At 41.4% G+C, this 20679-nt stretch overlaps 1 protein-coding gene across 5 annotated transcripts in view; it reads left to right on the top strand.

Annotated features, from left to right (window-relative positions):
* Window positions 1-20679, top strand: part of RIPOR3 (RIPOR family member 3) — a 53698-nt gene that overhangs the window by 30440 nt on the left and 2579 nt on the right. For 4 of the 5 annotated variants that reach the window (XM_026057003.1, XM_026057153.1, XM_026057090.1 and 1 more), the window contains exons 7-21: window positions 20-169; window positions 747-810; window positions 1207-1250; window positions 1932-2057; window positions 4266-4411; window positions 11762-11891; window positions 12890-13474; window positions 14623-14762; window positions 15697-15829; window positions 16612-16720; window positions 17786-17947; window positions 18117-18275; window positions 18985-19187; window positions 19476-19559; window positions 20499-20589. In XM_026057003.1, the coding sequence (XP_025912788.1) occupies window positions 20-169; window positions 747-810; window positions 1207-1250; window positions 1932-2057; window positions 4266-4411; window positions 11762-11891; window positions 12890-13474; window positions 14623-14762; window positions 15697-15829; window positions 16612-16720; window positions 17786-17947; window positions 18117-18275; window positions 18985-19187; window positions 19476-19559; window positions 20499-20589 (2326 nt within the window). Of the gene's footprint in view, window positions 1-19; window positions 170-746; window positions 811-1206; window positions 1251-1931; window positions 2058-4265; window positions 4412-11761; window positions 11892-12889; window positions 13475-14622; window positions 14763-15696; window positions 15830-16611; window positions 16721-17785; window positions 17948-18116; window positions 18286-18984; window positions 19188-19475; window positions 19560-20498; window positions 20590-20679 lie in introns of those variants that run through there. The other variant, XM_026057240.1, reaches the window with a different exon arrangement.

Genomic DNA, 20679 nt, shown 5'->3' with positions numbered 1-20679 from the left:
CCCCCCCAAAATCTTAAAGGTAGAAGAGCTGTATGAAGCTTACTGTATCCAGTGCAGGCTGCGAGATGGGGCTGCTAATATGAAACATGCCTTTTCCTTGTCTCCTTCCACTAAAGCCTCCAGAGAGAGCCTAGTGGAGCTCTACAAGAACTTCCAAGGGTGCACAGAGGTAGGATATACTGCACGCATCTGGCAAGGAGCTGACTGTTCTGTTCTTAGCYGAAAATGTGCCAAGGCTTTCTGATGGCTTTTTTTAATGGTGTGGGCTTAAAACTTAACCTGTAAGTAATATACAGGTACATAATGCTAACTAAAGCTTGGGAGATATCTACTTATGGGTAGAGCTCTTGAAATCTCTTCCTTAACTTTTCAGCAGAGTAGTTTGCCACTACTTAAATTGGCGTCATGTATTCATGAAGATGAGTGAAAAATCTTTTGGATTTCTGCTTTAATACTGGAGCCCAATATAGTTTTTTGTGGAATTGAATACATAATGAATATASTATGTTATTGTTACAAAATAAGCCATGAAAGGTAACTGAAGGTGATTTGCTCAAGCAGTTGAGCTCTGTTGTATAGTTACATCAGTTTCCTGTCTTAAAAGTAGTGAAAATGTTAGTGTGTCCTCTTAAAGGTAAAATCTAGCCCAAATCCTTTAGAGGTAAGATAAGAAAATGGCATGTACAGCAAGGGTAGCTATTCTACATTGCTTTTCAGTCACAGTGACTGTTCAGTCTTCCTTCTAGGATATGTGCTTTATAGAAGGGGCACTGGAAGTCCATTTGGGAGAGTTTCACTTGAAGATGAAAGGTATGTTCCTTTCTCATTTCCTTCAAGACCCGTCAACAGAATAAATAGTCTCTGAATGGATGAGATTTCTACACAGTAAACCCAAGATAAGTGTTAGTTGCTTCCACTGGGTTTCTGGATCAGACTCTGAACAGAATCTTGGCAAACTTTTATTTGCTTCAGTGTCGTAAAACACTATCTGCAATGATATTTTATATTTGAGAACAAAAGCTGGCATGTTTTCTTCCCTCAACTCAAGTAAATGTTGTCCTTATAAGTGTTTTGGGTTGCAACATAGCATCTGTGTGGAGCTCTCTGCAAGGAGGTGTTAGCCAGATACTTTGTTTATTGCAAGCTGAGGCTTTGGGGGGACACTGTGAAATTCCACAAATATTAGGAGTTTGCTTCTCTTTTCAGGGCTTGTTGGCTTTGCACGTCTCTGCCCAGGGGACCAATATGAGGTGCAGTATACAGCAATTCATTTTCTTCTTTGTTTTACTACTGTGATTTTTGTAGGAATAGGAGAGCAAGGGTGCAATGTGTAGAAGGGGAGCAGGAAATGGAGTACAACAAAACCATGTGCTGTACTGATGAGGACAGTGTTGTAGCACATTCACTAGTTACTCCGGGACTGAAGAGGGAAAGACATGGTTTAAGTGTTTTGAGAGGGTTTAAAGGATGGTGGTGATTGCCTATTGAAGCCAACCTGGCGGGTGATTGTGTTCAAAGCTGCCCTACAATCAACCAACCTTGTTGTTGCTGCCTCTTTTTGGCATATTGCCCTTGGCATGGTTTGAATGTATCTTGGTATGTTATTGGGTTGCTTTCCTGCTTCTAACAGTTCCAAATCAATTCTTATATGCCTTGTATTTTAAGTACTGCTACACTGAGTATGTGACTTAGTTTTGCAGGTTCTTCTAGAACGGATGGGAGTGCTTGAGTTAAGGCATTAAAGCTCACAAGGCTAACTTGTGCCTCCCATCTTCTACCTTTATCCAAGTTCCTAAATATATAGTGATCAAAGAAAATGATCAAAGAAAATGCTTTGCCTCTGCAGTACTAGAACAGTGAGGCTTATTGGCCCAAGAGAATTTTCTGGGATGTGCTGATTCAATGTTTCCCTCCCACACCTCATTTTCTAGGTGTTTGTGCGCCTGGGACGCCAAAAATGGAGGCTGAAAGGCAAGATTGAGACAGATGACAGCCAAACATGGGATGAGGAAGAAAAGATTTTTATACCCAATCTGCATGAGAAGTTTGAAATTAAGGTGTGGTGTATGAAGGTTGGGCTGGAATCAGGGGGTTAACAGCTCACCTGTCATATTGCTTAGCTGTTAGCCTACCCTGTGTTTTTCAAAATTCTTAAGCAGTGTGTGTGTTTCTTTTGTTTTTTTTCTCTAATTAATTAAAAATGGCAGTTAATCAATGTTCTGCTTATTGAACAGGTGTCTGTCTCTTTTTCCTTTCTAGTGCTCCTGGTACTGAAAACTAATTTAATGCTTCTGCTTTCCCACATTTTGGAGTCTGGTGTATGTGTGTTTTTATGATCAATATGTGGGATTTTCTAGGGTCTAAAGATGTAGAGACAGAAAGGGGTGTGTGTGAGTGTGAAAAAAATATATATATATTTATATAATCATCCCATGTGAAATTTTGGGATATTAAATGCCTGGAGTTTTGTTCTTCATTGAAAAATATATGTATGGAAAATATATAACTGCACATGTGTACTTTTTGAATGTGTAGTTCAAACATGCCCCTTTAAGTATACTACAGTGTAGCGTGTTTCCGTTTTGTTTTGCCATATTTTACTCCAGAAATGCTCCATAAGCCAATGGCATCTATGTGCTGGTACAAATTGTCTGTACTTTAAAGAAAACTGGCAGAACTCTGAGTAAAGGTATAAAGTGCTTTGAAAGAGAATAGGCCATATCTTTAACAGCAAGGGACCAGGACTAGCGGGCTATGATGCTGGTGACGCATCGCGGGTACCTCTTGGGGGAAGCTTGTAGTCTTCACAGACCCGCATGCAGCAGCTTCTGGCAGTGCTTCTGGTGCCGAGCTGATCCGTAAGCAGCTTTTCCACTACAGCCTGGCATCTCTGYGGGCTGCACTCTGGGACATGACTCCTGGCAGCCTGGAAGGGAGCTGGGACTGCAGGCTGGGCTGGATCCAGTGCTACTGGGAAATGGTGCCTGTGCGTGGCTTCAGGTTCTGGCTGCTGTGTAAAACGGCTAGTGCAAGATCCCCCTCCTATCTGGAAGCAAGAACTGGCTTACGTAGGATAGACTTTTTGACATTTTGCCAGCACAGCCTTTAGAAATGTGCTTATAACGTGTTTTTGCCACCACTGCACAATGAAAATCAGGTGAGAGACTATATAAAAACAGCCACATGAATTAATAATTGTAAAAACTTATATTCCTTCATGTGATGATGAATCATTTAAAGTTTTGGGAGAGCTAATACAATGTTTTACTCTGTCAGCTTGAAAGGCTACTAACTAAGGTTCTCCACACCCTCTTGCTCTTTCTACCTTGTACTTAATAATCTTTACCCAGTACAAATATCTAGTAGGTTTAAAAAAAAAAAAAAAAACACTTCAAAGTGCAAAAGACAGTTTTCCAAAAGGAGCCTAGCAACATAATTTCTTCTGGCTCTTAAAGGAGATGTAGGCAGTTAAGTAATTCCTGAAGTGGACTTTTGGCACGTGTGCTGAATTTCTGTGCTGAGTCTGATGCTGCTTTGTGCTCTTGTTTTAGATGTGGCAGGACAACTTGATGTTCAGCTAGAAGTATGTTTTTATAGCAAATATTTATTAGCAAATGTTTTATTAGGTTTTTAAAGTAGCAGAAGCAGCAAAGTGCCAGATTGGAAAAATTGCAGGCCTGAGCTATTGATAACAAATTTGGAGCCTCCTGTGGGCTTAGAGGAAGGACTTACACTTGTAAGTTCTGATTTTGGTCTACAGCTGAGCTCATGACAGTTAAAAAGGTCATAGCGGATGCAGACAGCTGGGCTTCCAGGTTCTTCAGGCAAGTGAGAGCTGAAGTAGTCTAGTGTAATAGGTCAATATTTGTATATTTTTCTGAAAGTCAGGATTGTTATAATGTTCTAATATGTACAGCAGGCTGTACTATAAAAGACAATTATTTGTGTATGCCAGAACCAGAATTGTCAAAACTCCGGACAAAACTTACCTTTTAAGTCATAGTCAACCAAGTTCTGTTGTCAGAAGTGCTATACAGCTCTCTCTCCTTCACTCGGGAGCCTCCTCTCCGTTGCAAGTTGTCCATGACCTGGTCCTTGTGGCAGTATTGGCTCACAACAGTTTACGAGCCCAGACTTGAGTAGCCAAGTTTTAAGTTTGTTGTGGGCRTCGGAGCAGATTTGAGCCCAAGGGCTCAGATGCCTTCCATGCACGTGGATCTTAGGATTGTCTGGCAAGATGAAAATCGATCTGTTTGTTCCTGCAGGTGACAGAGCTGCGAGGACTGGCCACTATTCTAGTTGGTGTGGTGACGTGTGACAGCATAAACTTCTTTACAACGAAGCCTCAGGCAATCATTGTGGATATAACTGAGCTGGGCACCATCAAGCTACAACTGGAGGTCCTCTGGAAGTAAGTACAGCTCCAGATTCAAAAGCTGGAGCTAAAAATTTGAAATAAATTAAAGGCTCCTAAATGTGTCACTTAGCAGCATTCAACATTGTAGTCCTCCTTTCTATTTGCAGAGCAGGTGCTGGATAGATAGCAGCCACGTGCTCTCTCGCAGCAGCCCCAGCTGCTATGCCTGATCTCGGTCCTGGGGGGGAAGATAGTCCCTGTTTCTGTGACCCTTCAGTTCTTTGGGCTGATGTTGCCATGGCTAGCTATGCCTAGCTCTTACTTAGCTTACTACTTTGTCAGAGTGAGCATTCAACTCTGTAGTTTTAAGCAGTGTATATGCCTCTACAAAACATGAACGATAAAACTTAAAGGTGATGAAATGAAGCTGAGAATAACAGCTTTTAGGCACAGTAAAAAAAAATGGTTAAAGTTTAGAGCAGTCACTGTTACTAAACCACAATTCTTCAGAAATGAAGCTTCCCCAAAGGCTTAGCTCCTTTGTATTTACACTATGATCACAGTTGTAAGAGGCCTGTTTGTGCACTACAGGAAAGCTCAGTTATACACGCACATCTAAAATAGCTTCTTTTTTACATGGTGCTTGTGATTTGGGAAATTGTTTTAAATTTGTAAATTGATTTATTTTTGTAGTGAATTACTGATGTTATTAAAGGCAAATGCTCACTTCTGTGGATGCCGCACTGAAACTTTTTCTTCACTCTAGACACACCACCGTGGATTTTTGTAGTGCTGTATCTTCTGATTCAGGTGTATCACTGCAGTCCTGCTAGGCTGTACCTGCTATACTCAGTTAGTCTGGCTGTGTCTAAGTGGGTGTATGATGAGCCTAATGTAGTTCTTTCCCAACCGCAGTATCTGGTATACTATAATTTGTAGCTCTGATGTCTACAGATCATGTGATAACTTCCTGCAATTAAGATTTTTTTGAAAATGAGTGACCTGCTTTCCTGAGAATCTCTGAAGAAGTGAGAAAAATGATGTTATGGTTGGCTAACTACTGGGTCTTTTTTGGTCGTGTTTCCCCCTCCCCCCCCTTCTTCTTAATATGGAAAGCAGGTATGTAACTCTGCAAACTTAACAGCAGATCTGACGACTGCTGGGAAAGAAAGCCTGTTTTCTTGGGAAGCCAAGACAGCAGCTTATGCTTGGGACTGTCAGTCCATACTGAGAGTCTTGTCTGCAACAAAGCAAAACATCTTTAACCTGTTCCCATTTGCTGCTGTTCAGGAGTTAAATCTAGCCATCTTGGTAGGGTGCCCAATAATATAGTGGGGATTCTTCACCTATTTATGGCGTATTGTAGTGCTTAGTTCTTCCCAGCCCAGTATGGAAAAGAGGCCTTTGAACATGCCTAACAATAAAGGCCTACTGGAAAGGCCACTTTGTGACCAGGCTTGTAGGTCTAGTCTCTCTCCAGGAAAAGAACAGGAGCAGTGTTTAGCTTAGGAAGGGCAGGGATTTTGCAGACCAGACTCGCCCATGACTCAGCCTTACACAATTCTTCTCCTCTGGCCATGTTGGTTTCTTGTTTTGTTTAAAATTATCTAAAAATAAAAAAGCTTGCATGTATGTTTAATGTGCGGCCTGCCAAATGTGTATGAGAGCCAAGTAGGTCTTTCAGTAAGAGAAAAGCTTCTCTGCCCTTGGGATAAAGTAACCAGATGTATCTTACAATCACACTTGAATTTCAGGTCTTAATATCCTGTTTCTACTTTTAAGAACATTTGGAAGCATCATTTGACCTAAGCCTTGTCCCAGTCTTCTTAAGCACTAACAGGAGAAATGCTGTCTAAAGGTTTTCTGTTGAAATTCATACCCAAGTTTTGATAAAGGGTATCAGGTCACTTTTCTGGGGGGAGGAGGAAAAAAAGCTTTATCGATCAACATACCGTTTTCTGAGCGTCTCTGTGTATGCTGCGGTTCTTGAAAACCCGTTCTGTTGAACTGTAAATGCAACTGGGCTAAAACATCACCCTTGGCAACAACATCCAAAATTTATTTTCAAACATGCACATTGCTGTAAGACAATGAGAAATAAACTCGCACAGCAGAGTTCTGCCTGCACCTGTTGTTTATGACACTGTCTTTCCTCCCGAGATCTAACATTGGGCATCAGTATGTGGCTTGGTGAGGTGCAGCTGCTCTGAGACTTGTGAGGCCCCAATGTTTCTTGTTTGAGGATCTGAGCTGCTAATTAGTTGGCTAACAAAGCCTCATTCCAGAAGCCTTGACTACTGTGGCTCTGCACTGTGATCTTGCACCATTTGCCCTATGAAACTTCCTCTTACTCATGCTTAGATATGTGTGTATTCCCTTTTGAATCTGAAAGCGGAGACCTTCTTGGTAAAGGTATTGAAGAGTTTGTGGAATGGGGATGTTGCAAGATTTTGTTGTGTTTGAGTATAGATGTGGCTGTTAAAATGAAAGCTCTCTCTAAACCAAGAAAGCTCTTCTCTAAACCAAGGCTAATTAAAATATTTTGTTACTTTGGCATGCGTATTTCTTAGGTTTGAGGAAGGAAGGAGAGAAGAGAGGCACAGGAGGATGTATGGGCTCTTCTATACAGCCCCAACAAAGTCTTATTTATTTTTCTTTCTTCCTTCCCTTGTGTCAACTGCACCCCCCTTCCCCCCCCCCCCCCCCCTCGCTCCGGCTAATGCTAACTATCACTTAGGGCAAGTCAAATGTTTGTTTGGGGTTTTAATTGGCTGCGAAATATCCCCGGCGCTGCGGCGTGTGAAATGATCAAAAACTCTATACACATTTTCAGGGCAGAAGGGACTACAGCTCTGAATGCTCTATTTGCAGAGGTGCTTTTCTCATAAGGGGAGGCCTTACCTTTTCCCCTATTACTTCAAGTCTAACATCTGAAGAAGCTACACTTGTGCAGTAAAGGAGACATACCTTCTTTATTGAACTGGGTATAAAATCCATTTATGCCCTAGTTCAGGAAGTACCGTACTGAGGGATGGCATGTTCATGGTGGAGTTTGGAAGAGATCACTTCTAATCTCTTCTTGCTAACATATGCGAATGGCATTCTAACAGATAGTCTCACTTCATATTTACTTTTGCTCGATCTACTTGATTGCCTTTCCTCACTGTCAGTAAGTTCTATAAATACATGTGTATACAGCCCTTCTGGAAGAAGGGTTTCACAAGGAAACACCTTTTGTTCTGGGATGCTGTGTCTTTTCTCATATAAGAGCCTAAATCTCCACAAAGCAAATAGTTTTTGTGACTAAATTTTCTAGAAATATATAATTTCAATTACGTTGTCACTTGATTGTTGCTGTAGCTCACTGCCCAGAGTGCAGCTTTTGATTGGCAATATATGCACTTTTGGGACAACCATAACCCAGCTTTTAGAGCTGGCAAAAACTGATCTGGGAGAAGGGTTAGCGGTGACGCACTTTCTTTGGGAGTTAATCCCCACGTGGAATTTCTCGCTGTATGAGAGAATTCCAGCTGTGTGTCTCTGCTGTGCTTAAGGTTTGCGAAACGTGTTGGTGTCTTACCAAGTGGATTCTCCAGAGCTCTTCTACACAGAACTGGCAGGCTCCCCCTCTTTGACAGCCCGTTTGCTGAAGCTGTTTACAGAAAAGAGTAGTTGCAGGGTGATAACTTGGGGGGTTTCTATTTTAAAAGATAAAGCACTCGAAATAACAGCTGCTTTTTTCTTTGAATTAAGAATAGCTAAACAAATCCAGCTGCTATGCCCAAACTTCCCTCGGAGGCAAGCTTTCACTCTAGACCTGCTGTGTGAGAGATCCAAATGTAGATCATTCTTCTGCTTCTAAATGTATATTTTCTTTAACTAGGGCACTAGTCTTCTGGGCTCTAATAAAAGTTCCTTCTACTCCTTTATAGACTGCGTCATGAGTAGCATGAATGAGCTTGGGCCTGTTGTCTGATTGCTTTGCAGGCTAACTTGGCAGAAGACTTTGTTTTTTTGGCCAACCTAAACAGCAGTCTGAATTTTGTGTGTCTCTCATGTGAAGAACAAAGAGAAAGCCTGTATTCTCTTTTCAAGACTTCAGTAAGCACCCTGTACGGGGATCTAAGCATACCATCCAGCTAGGACCACTCTGGTAGTTTCTGCCTATTTGGAACATGTGCTGGCCTGGCTCACAAGGGTTGATGGAGGAGAAGGGAAACAAACCTCCATGAATAATAATAATCATAATAAAAAGTCTGCTTTTTTGATGCATCTCTCTAAAAGCCTTGCTTTTCTAAACAAAAATTTATCTGAACAGATAGTTACTCACACAAGTATCTTTAGGAAGTAGCCCAACAATGTATTTCTGTGCTTTTGTTGGGAGTGGTGTTATAGTCCTATAACAAGCTGTACTAACCTTGAAATTTGTGGTTATTTTGCTTTAATGAATAGCAGAAGCCAAATAATGATTGTCCTGTTAAATTTGCTTAGGCATTTTCACCTGCATTCAATAGGGAAAAGAAATCTCATGATTTGTTAATAACAGTGAGCCTAATCCAGTTGAGCAGGATTGTTTGTGTTAATGTGAGTCTGGAATTGAGACAAGTCTTTCCACCAAGAGCCCTCCAGGCTCTATGGATATTTAATATATGGAATGACTGGACAGGAAGGAAGTGATTAGGGCACTCTCTTGGTTGTATAAGGAAATTCAGATCCTCTAGGGCTGAAGACAGAATTGAGTTCAGGTCTTGCATGTTCTGCCTGGTTACTTATGTCTCTCTGAGGACATAAACCAGAAGGTGTCTTCAGTACATATCCAACTGAAAAATGCAATGGAGTGAGAAAATGGTAGAAGTCTCAAGCATTTCACCCCTCCACTGGTTGGTGGTTATGGCTCAGTACCATCAAAGCTAAAACATCTCTGAATCTGTGCAGATCTGAAGCTTCTGGTTTTATGGGAGTTTCAGTCTCTGAAACGAGCTCTGATGAATAGTAAATCTCTTCAAGATTAGGCTGGGCATGTGCATTTTGGATCTGAATGCTCAAGTCCTGCAATGGTGCTAAGTTCCCTTAGCTAAAGGAGTGCCATACACTGCAGTAACATTGGCCTTCTGTAAATGATGGTATTGTAGAGTCGTGTACTTAATGCCAATATTGTAATTAGTCATAACCAAATGCCAAAATATATTTGACAATATAGAAATAGATGCAACACAGATGACTGGAGATGTGGTGCCACTTTCATTATGAGGAGGAATTAAATAGACTAGAAGTCTTCAGCCTGGAAAAGGTTGTAAAGTTAAATTGCATTAGGCATGCTCACTGAGGGGAGCGTGACTAGGGAATGATTATCCACTGTTTCTGTCAGTACGGTCACAGAGGCCACCCCAAATAAAAGTACTTGTTCCATAATTCAAAGTTGAATAATGAAATTTCTGCATACTTCTGCCTCACATGAAGGTTTCATGTCAGTGAGCTCAGGATGTGACTAGATGTGCTCAGGAAAGGTGTGGCTGTTGGTGACTATTACAGGCAATAGTCTGCTTGCAAAGACTGATGCCTGACAGATCGAAGCTACAAATTGTCTGAAGTTTGAGTATACCTCTGGTATTTCCTATGTTTTTCCCCTGAGTATCCCCTACTGGCCTCTGTCAATGTCAAGGTGCTGGGGGACCCTCAGATCTGTCCCAGCGTGGACAGATCGTGCCCAAGAGCTTACAGGCAAGAGATGATGGATGCTTCAGAGTGGACTTCATTCTTTCCAGTGTCCCTTCACCTTCCTCTTCACTCTCTCTGCTCATTATCCTGCCTTGCGGTAACAGTGAGCATGTGCTGGTTGGGAGGGCAGCAGAAGAGCTATCTTTTGCTAGAGGATTCAAGAAGTTGTAGTAGTTAGAGGCAGAGTAGATTTAGCTTGTTGGTCCTGTCGCTCTCATCTAAAGCGTAATTTTGCATTACTGCATTGCTATATTAAAAGCTAAAAACTAAAAATTTGAGGAATGGATTTCTGTGTCTCTTCCTAAGAAACGCTATGGATGGAAGTAATTTGCTTCCATCAGTAAACATAGCAGGCTTTGGCTAAAGGCTCTTACTGTCAGAAATCAGATTTATTTTCTGCATAGTGAGACAACGCAGATGGTTGTTAATGTGATTCCATGGAACGGGCCAGTTTGATGAACCCCAGCTGGGTGACACTGGTTAATTTAGCCAATTAACCTGTACTGGGCAAGCTCACAGAGTGTTACCTCCGTGCTGAGGACGGCAGTGGTGTTCTCCACTGCAGGATGCTGCTGAGAACTGTCTGTGTGTGGAACGTGAAAAGGTATAGAGAAGTGGGGCTCTGCTTTTACTCAAGAGCAAAAGTTTATTTCTCTGTAATCAATTAGTCCTTGTTAGCATTTGGCTCTTTTCAGACCTTCCAGTGGTTCTGTGTTGTACCGCTAAATGCAGCTGACTTCATACTACTGTTTGGTCTTTTTATTTATATTGATACCTATGAGATTACTGATTTGCTATAGCTTGTTAGCTTTTTTCAAAATGTCAGTGCTTTACTGTAAAAATAAACTTTCCTTTGGCACCAAAAGGCATATCAGTAGGGAACAAAAGTAACACACAGTGAAAACAACCTTGCTCTACTGAGCTTTCAGTCTTTTCCCTCTCCTGAGGTGTGTTTTGGGAGCGAGTTCATCCAAGTCTCCTTAGATTGCAAAGGAGTTGGGAAAGTAACAGCTGTGATGTGGTAGGTAATTGGGAAACCTTTAGAGCAGGGCTTGTCAAATGCTCTTAGAGCATAGCCAGTATCCTCCGGGGCTGGAATTGTGGACTCGTCCGTGACTGTATGAACCACATCACTTGCCATATACCACTATACAAGCTCCCTCTGCCAACCAAAGCAGTTACTTAAAAATATTTGCAGGATTAGGAAGGCTTATAGAGGCTTTTCCAGGCAGTGTGTGCTTTTTAGGGGGAAAATTAATCACAGTTTTCCTTTATTACGTGTCTTATATCTCCTTTCTTGCTGGGATGGTGTGTGTCCAGTGGCCATAAGCAAGCAACCTCTGTTGGGCTTGCCAACACTGGTACCTGAGCAGGACGCTGCAGAAGGTCTGAGAGCTCTGCTCAGACTCTCAGCCTGTTGGACTCTTCTTCCAGAGATTGCGGCACAGGTCTGTCTAAAGGGGGTGGAGAACTCTGTGTAAAAGACATGATCTTTTTGTCTACCTCTTTCTCTGATGGTAAAATCAAGGAAATTGGTCAGAGAGGCAGTTTCTCTTTTTCTTCCCTCTGAATGTCTAAATGTTTACTAAATTTCACAGTTCAAATCCTAACAGCTGTTCCTGTTGTTAAACATCTCTGTGCTTTCTGGTCTGACTGACACTTAGGCCTTTGTGTCTCCTACTACAGCCCCTTTGACACAGACAACCTGTTTTTGTCACCTGGAACCACTGCCAAATTTTCTGTGGGGAGCAGGAAAAGTTCTTTATACAACTGGACCCCACCGAATACTCCCAGCTTCAGAGAGAAATATTACCTGGTGAGTATGTTGAGGAAAACAAAATGCAAAGCAAAGACCTTAGGAGTGGGTGTCTGGCTTAGATCAAGCTATTAAAGAATACATGTGGAAATGTAAAAACACCTAGCATTCCAGGGCCATTGTAGTTTACTTGGGGAATTCATTATTTCTTCTTTTAATCTGTATTATTTTGAGTTCCATTTCAGATTTTGAAAAAGAAAAAAATCCTTGCTAAATATTCTTCTTGGCAGCCAGAAGGGTAGGGCTGTAGGCACACGCTCAGATAGTCTACAGTGGGAATCAAACTAAGAACCAAGCAGTCCCAGCAGGAATGGAGTAGAATGGTGTCTTAGGGGTGCCATGTGAAACATCCCTTCCTCTCCCTCAGCCCCCCTTTTTTGGCAACTGTAGCCCAAATGAGCTGAAAAATCTGTCTTCCTTCCCATGCATTCAAGAAGGTTTTAATCTAACGTGTATTTCATATGATCCTGTTAATTCTGCCGCATCTCAAATGTTGATAACTTCACATGTATGTTCCTGTAACGTCAGCTCTAAGCCAGGGTTGGCGTTGTCACACCAGTTCAGCAGAAGGGTATATAGCCTCTTGGAAACAAGGTTATTACACATACAGGAAGTGCTGGACTCTTAAAAATGAATGTTTCCTCTAACCACTACATTCACAAGCTGTTCTGAGCTAATGAGACATGAAAACTGCTTTGCAAATTCCCTTTTTTCCAGAAACAGTTTTATAACTGTCTGGATAACTTTCACATAAAAGCTCTCATGCATCACTACTGCTGCTCCACTCAGTTCAACTATTAGGTTCTTAATACTTTGTTTTGACGATTTCTTCTGTCCAGTCAGTGCTGGCTTGGTTGCCTTGTGCAGAGGAGCCCCATGTTTCTGGTCAGTTTGGGTGTGCATGTTTCCAAGAACAGGAAACGATGGTTCTCTATCTTTGGTGGTATCTCGTGCTTATCAATCACATGTATGCTCACTTATGAATCTGTTTGCTGCAGTCTGTTTTGCAACAAAGACAGAACCAAGGGGATGTAAAAGATGAAGCTCAGCCTCCTAGCATATTGAGCTACTTGGCTGCCTGTGATTTCGGTGTGCATTCAAGGAGCAAACCTCACAGTGCTGCAGAGATGAGTGAGGCAGACTCGTTCAGCTCCGAGGATCAGAAAGGGACAGAATCCAGAAATACAACTCCAGCTCTAGGCCATAGGACGTTGCCCTTGGTAATTATTCAGGAGACCAGTGCAGAAGAACGACAACATCCTCTTCCAAATCACACAACTCTAGATATCCTGAAGAAGACTCCATGTGTGGATGGATTTCCAAATATCCCATCTAGTTTTCTGATTCGTGGCAAAGACAGTAGAGATTCTATCAACCAGACCAGAAATCGCCATTTGACAGAGCAAGAAAACGTCAGCCAGAAAAGTTTGAATGCTGAAAATGACCTAAGACTAGATGGATGTGCAAAGTCAATCGATAAGACTCTCCAAGAAGTATTAAATTTGCTGAAATTGCAGGATATGAGGCAAGCCCAACTGGAGAAATTGGAATACCAGGTTTTGTCTATAAGGGATAAATTAAAGGTATGGTAGTATTTTACTCTTGKGAGATGGTGTAGTTTGTGCTGTTATTCCTAAAAGTTGTAAAAGTTTTGTGACCCTGTCCGTGAATTTTGACACCAGAATGTATCAATGTCATGTCCCTCAAAAGTAAGTTTGGCCACCAGAGGTCAGGCACTACTCGGAAAAGGCGGTAGCTGCAAGAACTAACTAGACAGTAGCAGTACGTTGCAGAGCATCTCTCAGGGGCAGCCTTCAAATCCTGCGCACAGGTCAATGATCCAGAAGAAGAGATTAACAAGCTGCATCTAGCCAAAGTGGGAAATAGTCTGGACTAAGCAGGATCTGAACTGTATGTCAGAGCCTCTGCATTACGTGTTGCTTTTAATTTATGTGACATGCAAGTAGATACCAAATATAATGTTTCTGCAGGGTCACCTGTGCTTCTGCAGGCAGTTCAATCTCTCTGACAAGTCAGCCTTTCAACCATATAATGCTGAAAATATTTCTTTCTTTAGAGCAAAGATCCTGGATAAGAGCTTTCTGAAAGATTGTATTGCAAATTTGCCTTGTAGAACATGGGGCCAGCATGTGGGCTTGGGAGATAAGCTACTGTAAGACTTCAGCTGATGTCTGGAGTAAAAATGTTATTAACAATGCTGTACTGGCATGCTACTTCAAAACAAACACTTTAAAAAGTGAAATTAAAAAATACAAGTGCTCCAAGATCAGCAGCCTTTTCAGGGGGGAGAGTGCTGGTGGCCCTGTGAAATCCACTATTGATTTTTAAGTGGAAAATTCTTCGATACTATGCTGGCATGCCAGAGACCCCTCAAATTGCTACTTCTAGATCTGAAACAGGGAATGAGCGAAGATTGTGCTAATGGCACAGGATGCAGAGAAAATCAGCTCTCATACCAACATTAACACGTATGGAAATCCAAAGAGGAGTAAAGATGGATTAAAATATTGAAGTATATCGTGAAATTAATTAGCAGCATTATTTTGGGATCAGAGTGATGTACAAAGAGCTGATTTTCCTGGTGTGTTAAGAATAAAATGAGTAGCAAACTGATTTGTTATTAAGAGCAATTTGAAAATCATTGAAGAACTCTTGCAAAATGACTTGATCCGTGCAAATAACAATAGTTTTTCCCCCTTTCTAAAAACAGCTGAAGACACTTCCTCACAAACATTCATCTATGGAGAGTTTAATGGTGGAGACAGTGCTGGAAAGTTTTGACTTTTTGAATACTGACTGTAGTGCTGATGAGCTGTCGTTGTTTGGAAGCGTAAGAACAGCCAGTATCAGGTACGTATCTGCAGCCCTTCACTAAAGGGGGCGAGGGAAAGGGGTGAGGAAGGCTGATCCCAGAAACACCGATACATTTCGCTCAGCTAAGTACGATTGTGCAGGTCTACTAATGGTATGAACATCCAGGAGAGAGAGCAATTTTTTGGTAATACTCTGAGACGTACAATTCAGAATACCTACCAAATGGTAGGAAACATAAATTGAACTTACGGACAATATTGCAGAATGATCCTCCCAGGACAGGATGATGGGAGAAGGCCTGTTAGACTGTAGGGAACAGACTTGTCTGGATGACGCTGAACAGTTCTTGCACTGGCAAGGGAGAGAGCAAGGAGTAACTCATAGAGCTCTTCTACCTCCTCTTTCTTCTGCATTTGGTTTTACATTTTGCAAGTCACTTAATACTGAAACTTGTGCTCCAGAGCCGTGAGCCTGATCCTGAGACACTTATTCCACTCCCAGTATCATCAGATTCAGAGAAAACCAAGGAATTTGTCTGTTTTTGTGCATCTTGCTTTTGCAAATGAGCTAGCAACTCAATTCATTTATCTGGAAGTCTCTTTTTCTAGTATTGATTCTCTAAAACGGGGTTTTTGTGGGATCAGCTGATCTGGTATCACTGTCCTGGCATGAGTTTTAGAAATATAAAGTCTTCTTTTTAATGAAAATTTTAAGGAAGTAATCAAAAATGCTGTTATCTGTTAAGTGCCACCTGGTTTATACCTTTGCAACTTGGTTGAAGCCTACTAGTGAGAGTGCATGTCTTCATACTTATTTAGTGAAAATGTAGGATTTTAGAGGCTAAATGTATCTAGGAATTTTAAATAGAATCATTTTTCTTTCTCTTGAGATTTTCCTGCATCACTGCGCTGGGGTAACATTTCAACCCCGAACCCCCCTCCCCTCTTTTTTTTTCCACTGCTCTATACAGCACGTACAATGACAACACATTGCAGTCCCTGAGCTGTGACATGAAAACAGAAGCAAGAGATGTAACTACTGGTGATGACAGCTTAGACACACTTCTGATAACTCATCTGAAGCTGTGCAAATCCCTTTTGCAGGTAAGGAATAGCCTGTGGGTTTCCAGGGCAGACTGTAATTGTTGATTCTAATTATGGACAAACATAAAGATGTAGCTGGTTCTCCTACAAAAGTTGAAAGACTGAGAATAGAAGTTAGGTCTCAACAATGCAGCGTATACACACTGCACAGAACACATCATACAAATGCTGGAAAAAAGCTCTGCTGCTCTCTTTTGGCCTCTTGGTTTAGCTGAAGCAGTAAATAACTCTGTGCCCAAAGGAATGGTGAGCAGGATGCAGATGAAGTAGGACAGATTTGGGTTGAGTATTGATAGCAGGTGATCAGCTCTTCTATCAGTGAAAAACTACTACCACTAGAAAGAAACTGGTAGTCTGCAGGATATGCAAGGACTGTATAGATCTCCTTTGAGACCTCATGCCTTGATTCATTTCAGTTATAGTGCTCAAGCACTTTATTGTCTTCAGACAATGTATCACCTCTGATGAAGATGGGCAGCAGAGGACAACATAACTATTAGTATTGGTCTGCTATACAGTTGTCAAAGGATAGGTGCAGAGAAGAATTCCTGATGCAGGGACAGCCTATACCATAGAATATGTTTTACTCATTGTGTTATGCTGAGCAGCTTTGCACTCAGAAGTGACCAGTGCACTATGTGATGGGAAAAGGGGCCTTTTGAGAGAAGCTGGTGTTTTCCCACTGATTCTAGAAGCTAGATTCTAAGAAACGAAGCCATTGTCCTCTTGAGCTTGAAAACTGCCTTTGTTTCAGCTACTGAGAAGAGCATGTTGTATTTCAGAAACTGAGGTTGCCAAACGTAGCCCAGATTGTCCAGGAGAGCCTTTTGGAAGAAGTGTCACAGCAGACACACATCCTGGGGGAAGTCCTGGATGGGTCTGTTGAAGAGAGTGAGTAACTATATTATGCCAAGGCACGCCAGAGGTGTGAGAGGTCCAGATAACACTGCTTGTGCTGCCCCAGACACATCAGGGTTTCATTCTAAATTCCTTACAAGTATTCATGTTATTAAAACAGATCTTACAGATAAATTGTAAGCTGTTAGGTTTGAAGAAGCTTTGCTCAAAGAAATAATAGCTGGACCAGTGTGTCTTAGAAACAAGAATGTTATAGATGATGGAGTTTGTGGTCAAAGAATGGCAAAATAGCCTTAAGTCCTCGTTTATATTTATGCTTCTACTTAGTAAGCAAACAGTCCAACTTCCATACACCTTTGCAAGACTAGTTTGGGGTGTGCTCTCTGCCCTCTCAGCCCTTTCCCTACTACCTTCTTCCAATGATTGCTGGAGATCACAAAAATCATAAAGGCACCATGGGAGACTTTGAAGTTGTTCTCATCTTGGTAACATATTGTGGCAGGAATGCAAATTCTAGTTGGAAGCACTTGCTGACACAGTTTTTATGCTGAAAGACCTGAGAATAAACTGTCCCCTAGAGCAAGGCTGGAAGAGTCTTTGGGATAATCTGATGAGGAAAGTGTAGGAGTCTGAAATGCAGAATACAAGTTCAACATCTCTACAGGTAAGAGCAAGAAATGATAGGGTTTAAATGATAGCAAGAAACCATAGAGTATTCCTTCGTGTTCTTCAAAAGTCCTTGATGGAAGGAGGCATGCCTCAGCCTTTTCATAGGCCAAAATCATCATGCCAAAATGCTTGGCAATGACACAGCTCTCGCTGGTAGAATAATGAATTTGAGGGGCAGCAGAGCTCTGCCAGGCATCTTACTCAGGTCTCGTTACAACAGCTTAGGACCTCAACTGCAGCTTGCTGAAATCAGTGTTTGCAAGATGTTAAAATATTGGCAGGAACCTCCAGCTTTGAACAAAGCCAGCTGTGTAATGCAAATACAAGTTATGCTGACACATCTCTAGATATGCTATCTGGTACCTAATTTCTCATGTAAAATCCAAAATCCACTAGAGCTCACTGACTTTGTAAAACTGAATTTTTCAGTTATTCAGAAGACTAAAAAGAAGAAGCATTTTCTGAAAATCTGGAGTGACATTGCAGAGCCTGGCAGCATCTTGTTTGCTTCAGTGGAAAGGTTCCGTCATGCACTGAAGTACATACTGACGCTCAAAGTGAAGGAAAAATACCCTGGTCAATTAGAAGCAGGTACCAGTCCATTTCTTGAACATAGGACCACTTGGGTTTTATCATATCGCAAGGCTAAAGGTTGTCTTTGTGCATTTTAAAGATAAACTAAAACTTTTATGTACTTATTATAAGGCATCTTGTGCCTAACCAGTCTTTCTTTTTCTTGTTTGTTCTTTTCTGCCTTCAGTATTGCAGAGATTGCTAGAGCAGATTGTCACCTGTGATGGGTTGCTCCCCTCTCCGTACCTCCAAACAGAACCAGTTACTTTATTCCAATTTTGTAGCTACCTGGAGAAGCACCATATTACCAGCCTGGAGAAACACTTGGGAAAACTTGCTAAAGAAGGTAATGGCAGGTACTGGGCTCCTTCACTTGAACTGACAAGGCCAGCAGTTGGCTACTACTCGAGAAATACTTTCAGAGCAGAGAGCAGCCTACCACAGCGTTGCCAGTTTGTTTCCATTTTAATTCCCCTTATGCCCATGCAATTTTTAATTAGAACAGGAAAGACACACCTGGTTCCCACATCTAACTGGGTAGAAATGAAACAAGTGTGAAGGAAGGGTTTATTACCTCAAGTGCCATAAAAAGGGGGGTTCTATAATATGCTGAAGTTAAAGCAGAAACTAAGTTGGCAACAATCTACACCTATATTCAAGGACTGTGTAAATGGTCTGTAGCTTTGTGTGACTATAGCAGCTGTAATGAGACACAGATAATAGCGTTAAATTCCAGGTCACTAGTACACATTTGCTAAGAGGTCCTAAAAGGACCAGGGCTTCGCTGCATCTTGTGAACAACAATTGTGACATACAGTCACTGCTCCATTTGTTGGACAGTCTCAGCAAAGGAGGAAATGAAACAATGAAAGGGAAAGAGGACAGGATGGTCAAAGGGGCAGCTGTCTTGATTTGCTTCCTGCCATGCCAGGCTTGCTTATTATCCGTGTAAATAACTACATGAGGCTGAAGGAGACAAAACTAGACAGCAGTTTGTCTCCTCTTAGGAACTCCTTCATATGTTGGTAAGTGAAGTTGAGTCCTTTCACTTGCAGTAATGCTAATTGAGGAGCTACAGTGCCCCGGACGGCTGAAGACTCTCAAGAAGCTGAAAGGAAAGCGACTGAACAAGCTCCAACCTCTACGGCCGACTTTACGGCTACTCGGGATTCTACAGCTAGACGACAACCACCGCGTCAGCAAAGCAGCCACTTCCTGCCTCTCCCGTGCAGCAGCAAACAAGAGCTTTAGGGAAAAGGTAAAACTATTTCTCACCAGCCTTTCTAATAAGATGTTGAAATACATGCAACTTGTTCTCTCCTAGAATAGCACTTTTGTCCTCTATGCACTTCATTAATCTATTAACTAGAAACTAAAGTGCAAGAGTGCTGAAGTGATTCATCTATATTCTTAATTCAGTTTCAAATAGGTAAAATGGTGCTGATAGGTAAAACAGGGCTGATATTGGCAATCTGAGTTTGATTGACTACGCTTGAGCTTTAAAACCCTTTTTTCCTCCCTCTCTCCCCTCCCTCCCCCCTTAAAGGCTCTGCTTTTTTACACTGATGTTTTAGCTGACTGTGATGCAAGACTTCAGCAAGCTGCGTGTTTGGCCCTCAAAAACCTCAGAGTAAGCATTTAAACTTCTACTTACTTTTTATTGTGCGTGTCTGTCCAAAACTGTTGGATGCAAGAGTGTTTTAGGCTGTTGAAATTCTTTTTTCAATTTCTTTGTATTTGGAATTAAGGAATTTTTTTGGCTTCCAGAGTTCTGGACTGTTATTGCTATTATTCAAAAGGCAGCAGGCACAGGGAGCTGCAGTCATAGTGTCTGCAATCTTAGATTTGATACGATACACAGAGTATGATGTTAGAAAGGTTCTTTTCTAACTTCTACAATATTGTTAATGGTGAAGGACAACAGCCACTCTCTGACTGGGGGACATCTAGCATGGAGAAAAATGAGCAGTGATGGAGTTCGTTGTTTAGGCAGTCAGTATAACTATAGAAATCTAAAGCTAAATCAGTTCATCTTATTTTAACAATAGCAGATTATAGTCACAAAATACAAGTAATATTTGCATTGCTATTATAAGAAACTCTCAGAGTGGATTTAAAGCCTTCCAGCAGCCCACAAATCTGTAATAAATTTGTTTACACACAGGAGATTATTGTCAGCACAGTTTCTACAACCATGCAGTCACAAGAGAGGCCCCAAAAGCCACTGAGTCTTACTCTCAAATATGGTCGGATTTGCAAAGTAGCAGCTGCCCTTGCAAAACCTGCATTAACTCTTTCAGTTAAAGTCCTGATTCCCTTTTGTGTTTTATGCTAATGTAACAGCACTGCAGCATGAACTGTGCCCTAGAACTTCAACGCTTTTTCATGCCCTGAAAACAGGAGAGAAAGTGGCAGAGAGAAGTTTATGCTCAGAAAAATAATTAACTGTAATCTGATATGCTGGGAGAGTACAAAGCACAGTAAAGTTAGTATGTATTCACTTGGCTGAAAATATTAATCAAAATGCTTTTTAAAAAGCTACCTTTGCTATTTTTCTCTTCTCAAACAGGGTATAGAAAGTATTGAGGAGGTTGCCCATCTGTGCCAATCTGAAACAGAGGAAGTTCGAAATGCAGCCAGGGAAACAACACTATCATTTGGTAAGTGTTTTGTACAACTTAAAAAAATAAAAATAAATAAAATCTTAGTCATGTAATATTGCAAAACCAAAATAGGCCTGAAGTTCTACC

This window comes from Apteryx rowi, unplaced genomic scaffold (genome assembly GCF_003343035.1).
Source record: "Apteryx rowi isolate R43461 unplaced genomic scaffold, aptRow1 scaffold_0, whole genome shotgun sequence".
NCBI lineage: Eukaryota > Metazoa > Chordata > Aves > Apterygiformes > Apterygidae > Apteryx > Apteryx rowi.
Note: the sequence above shows the minus strand (reverse complement) of the source record. Positions and strands in the feature narration are given on the sequence as shown.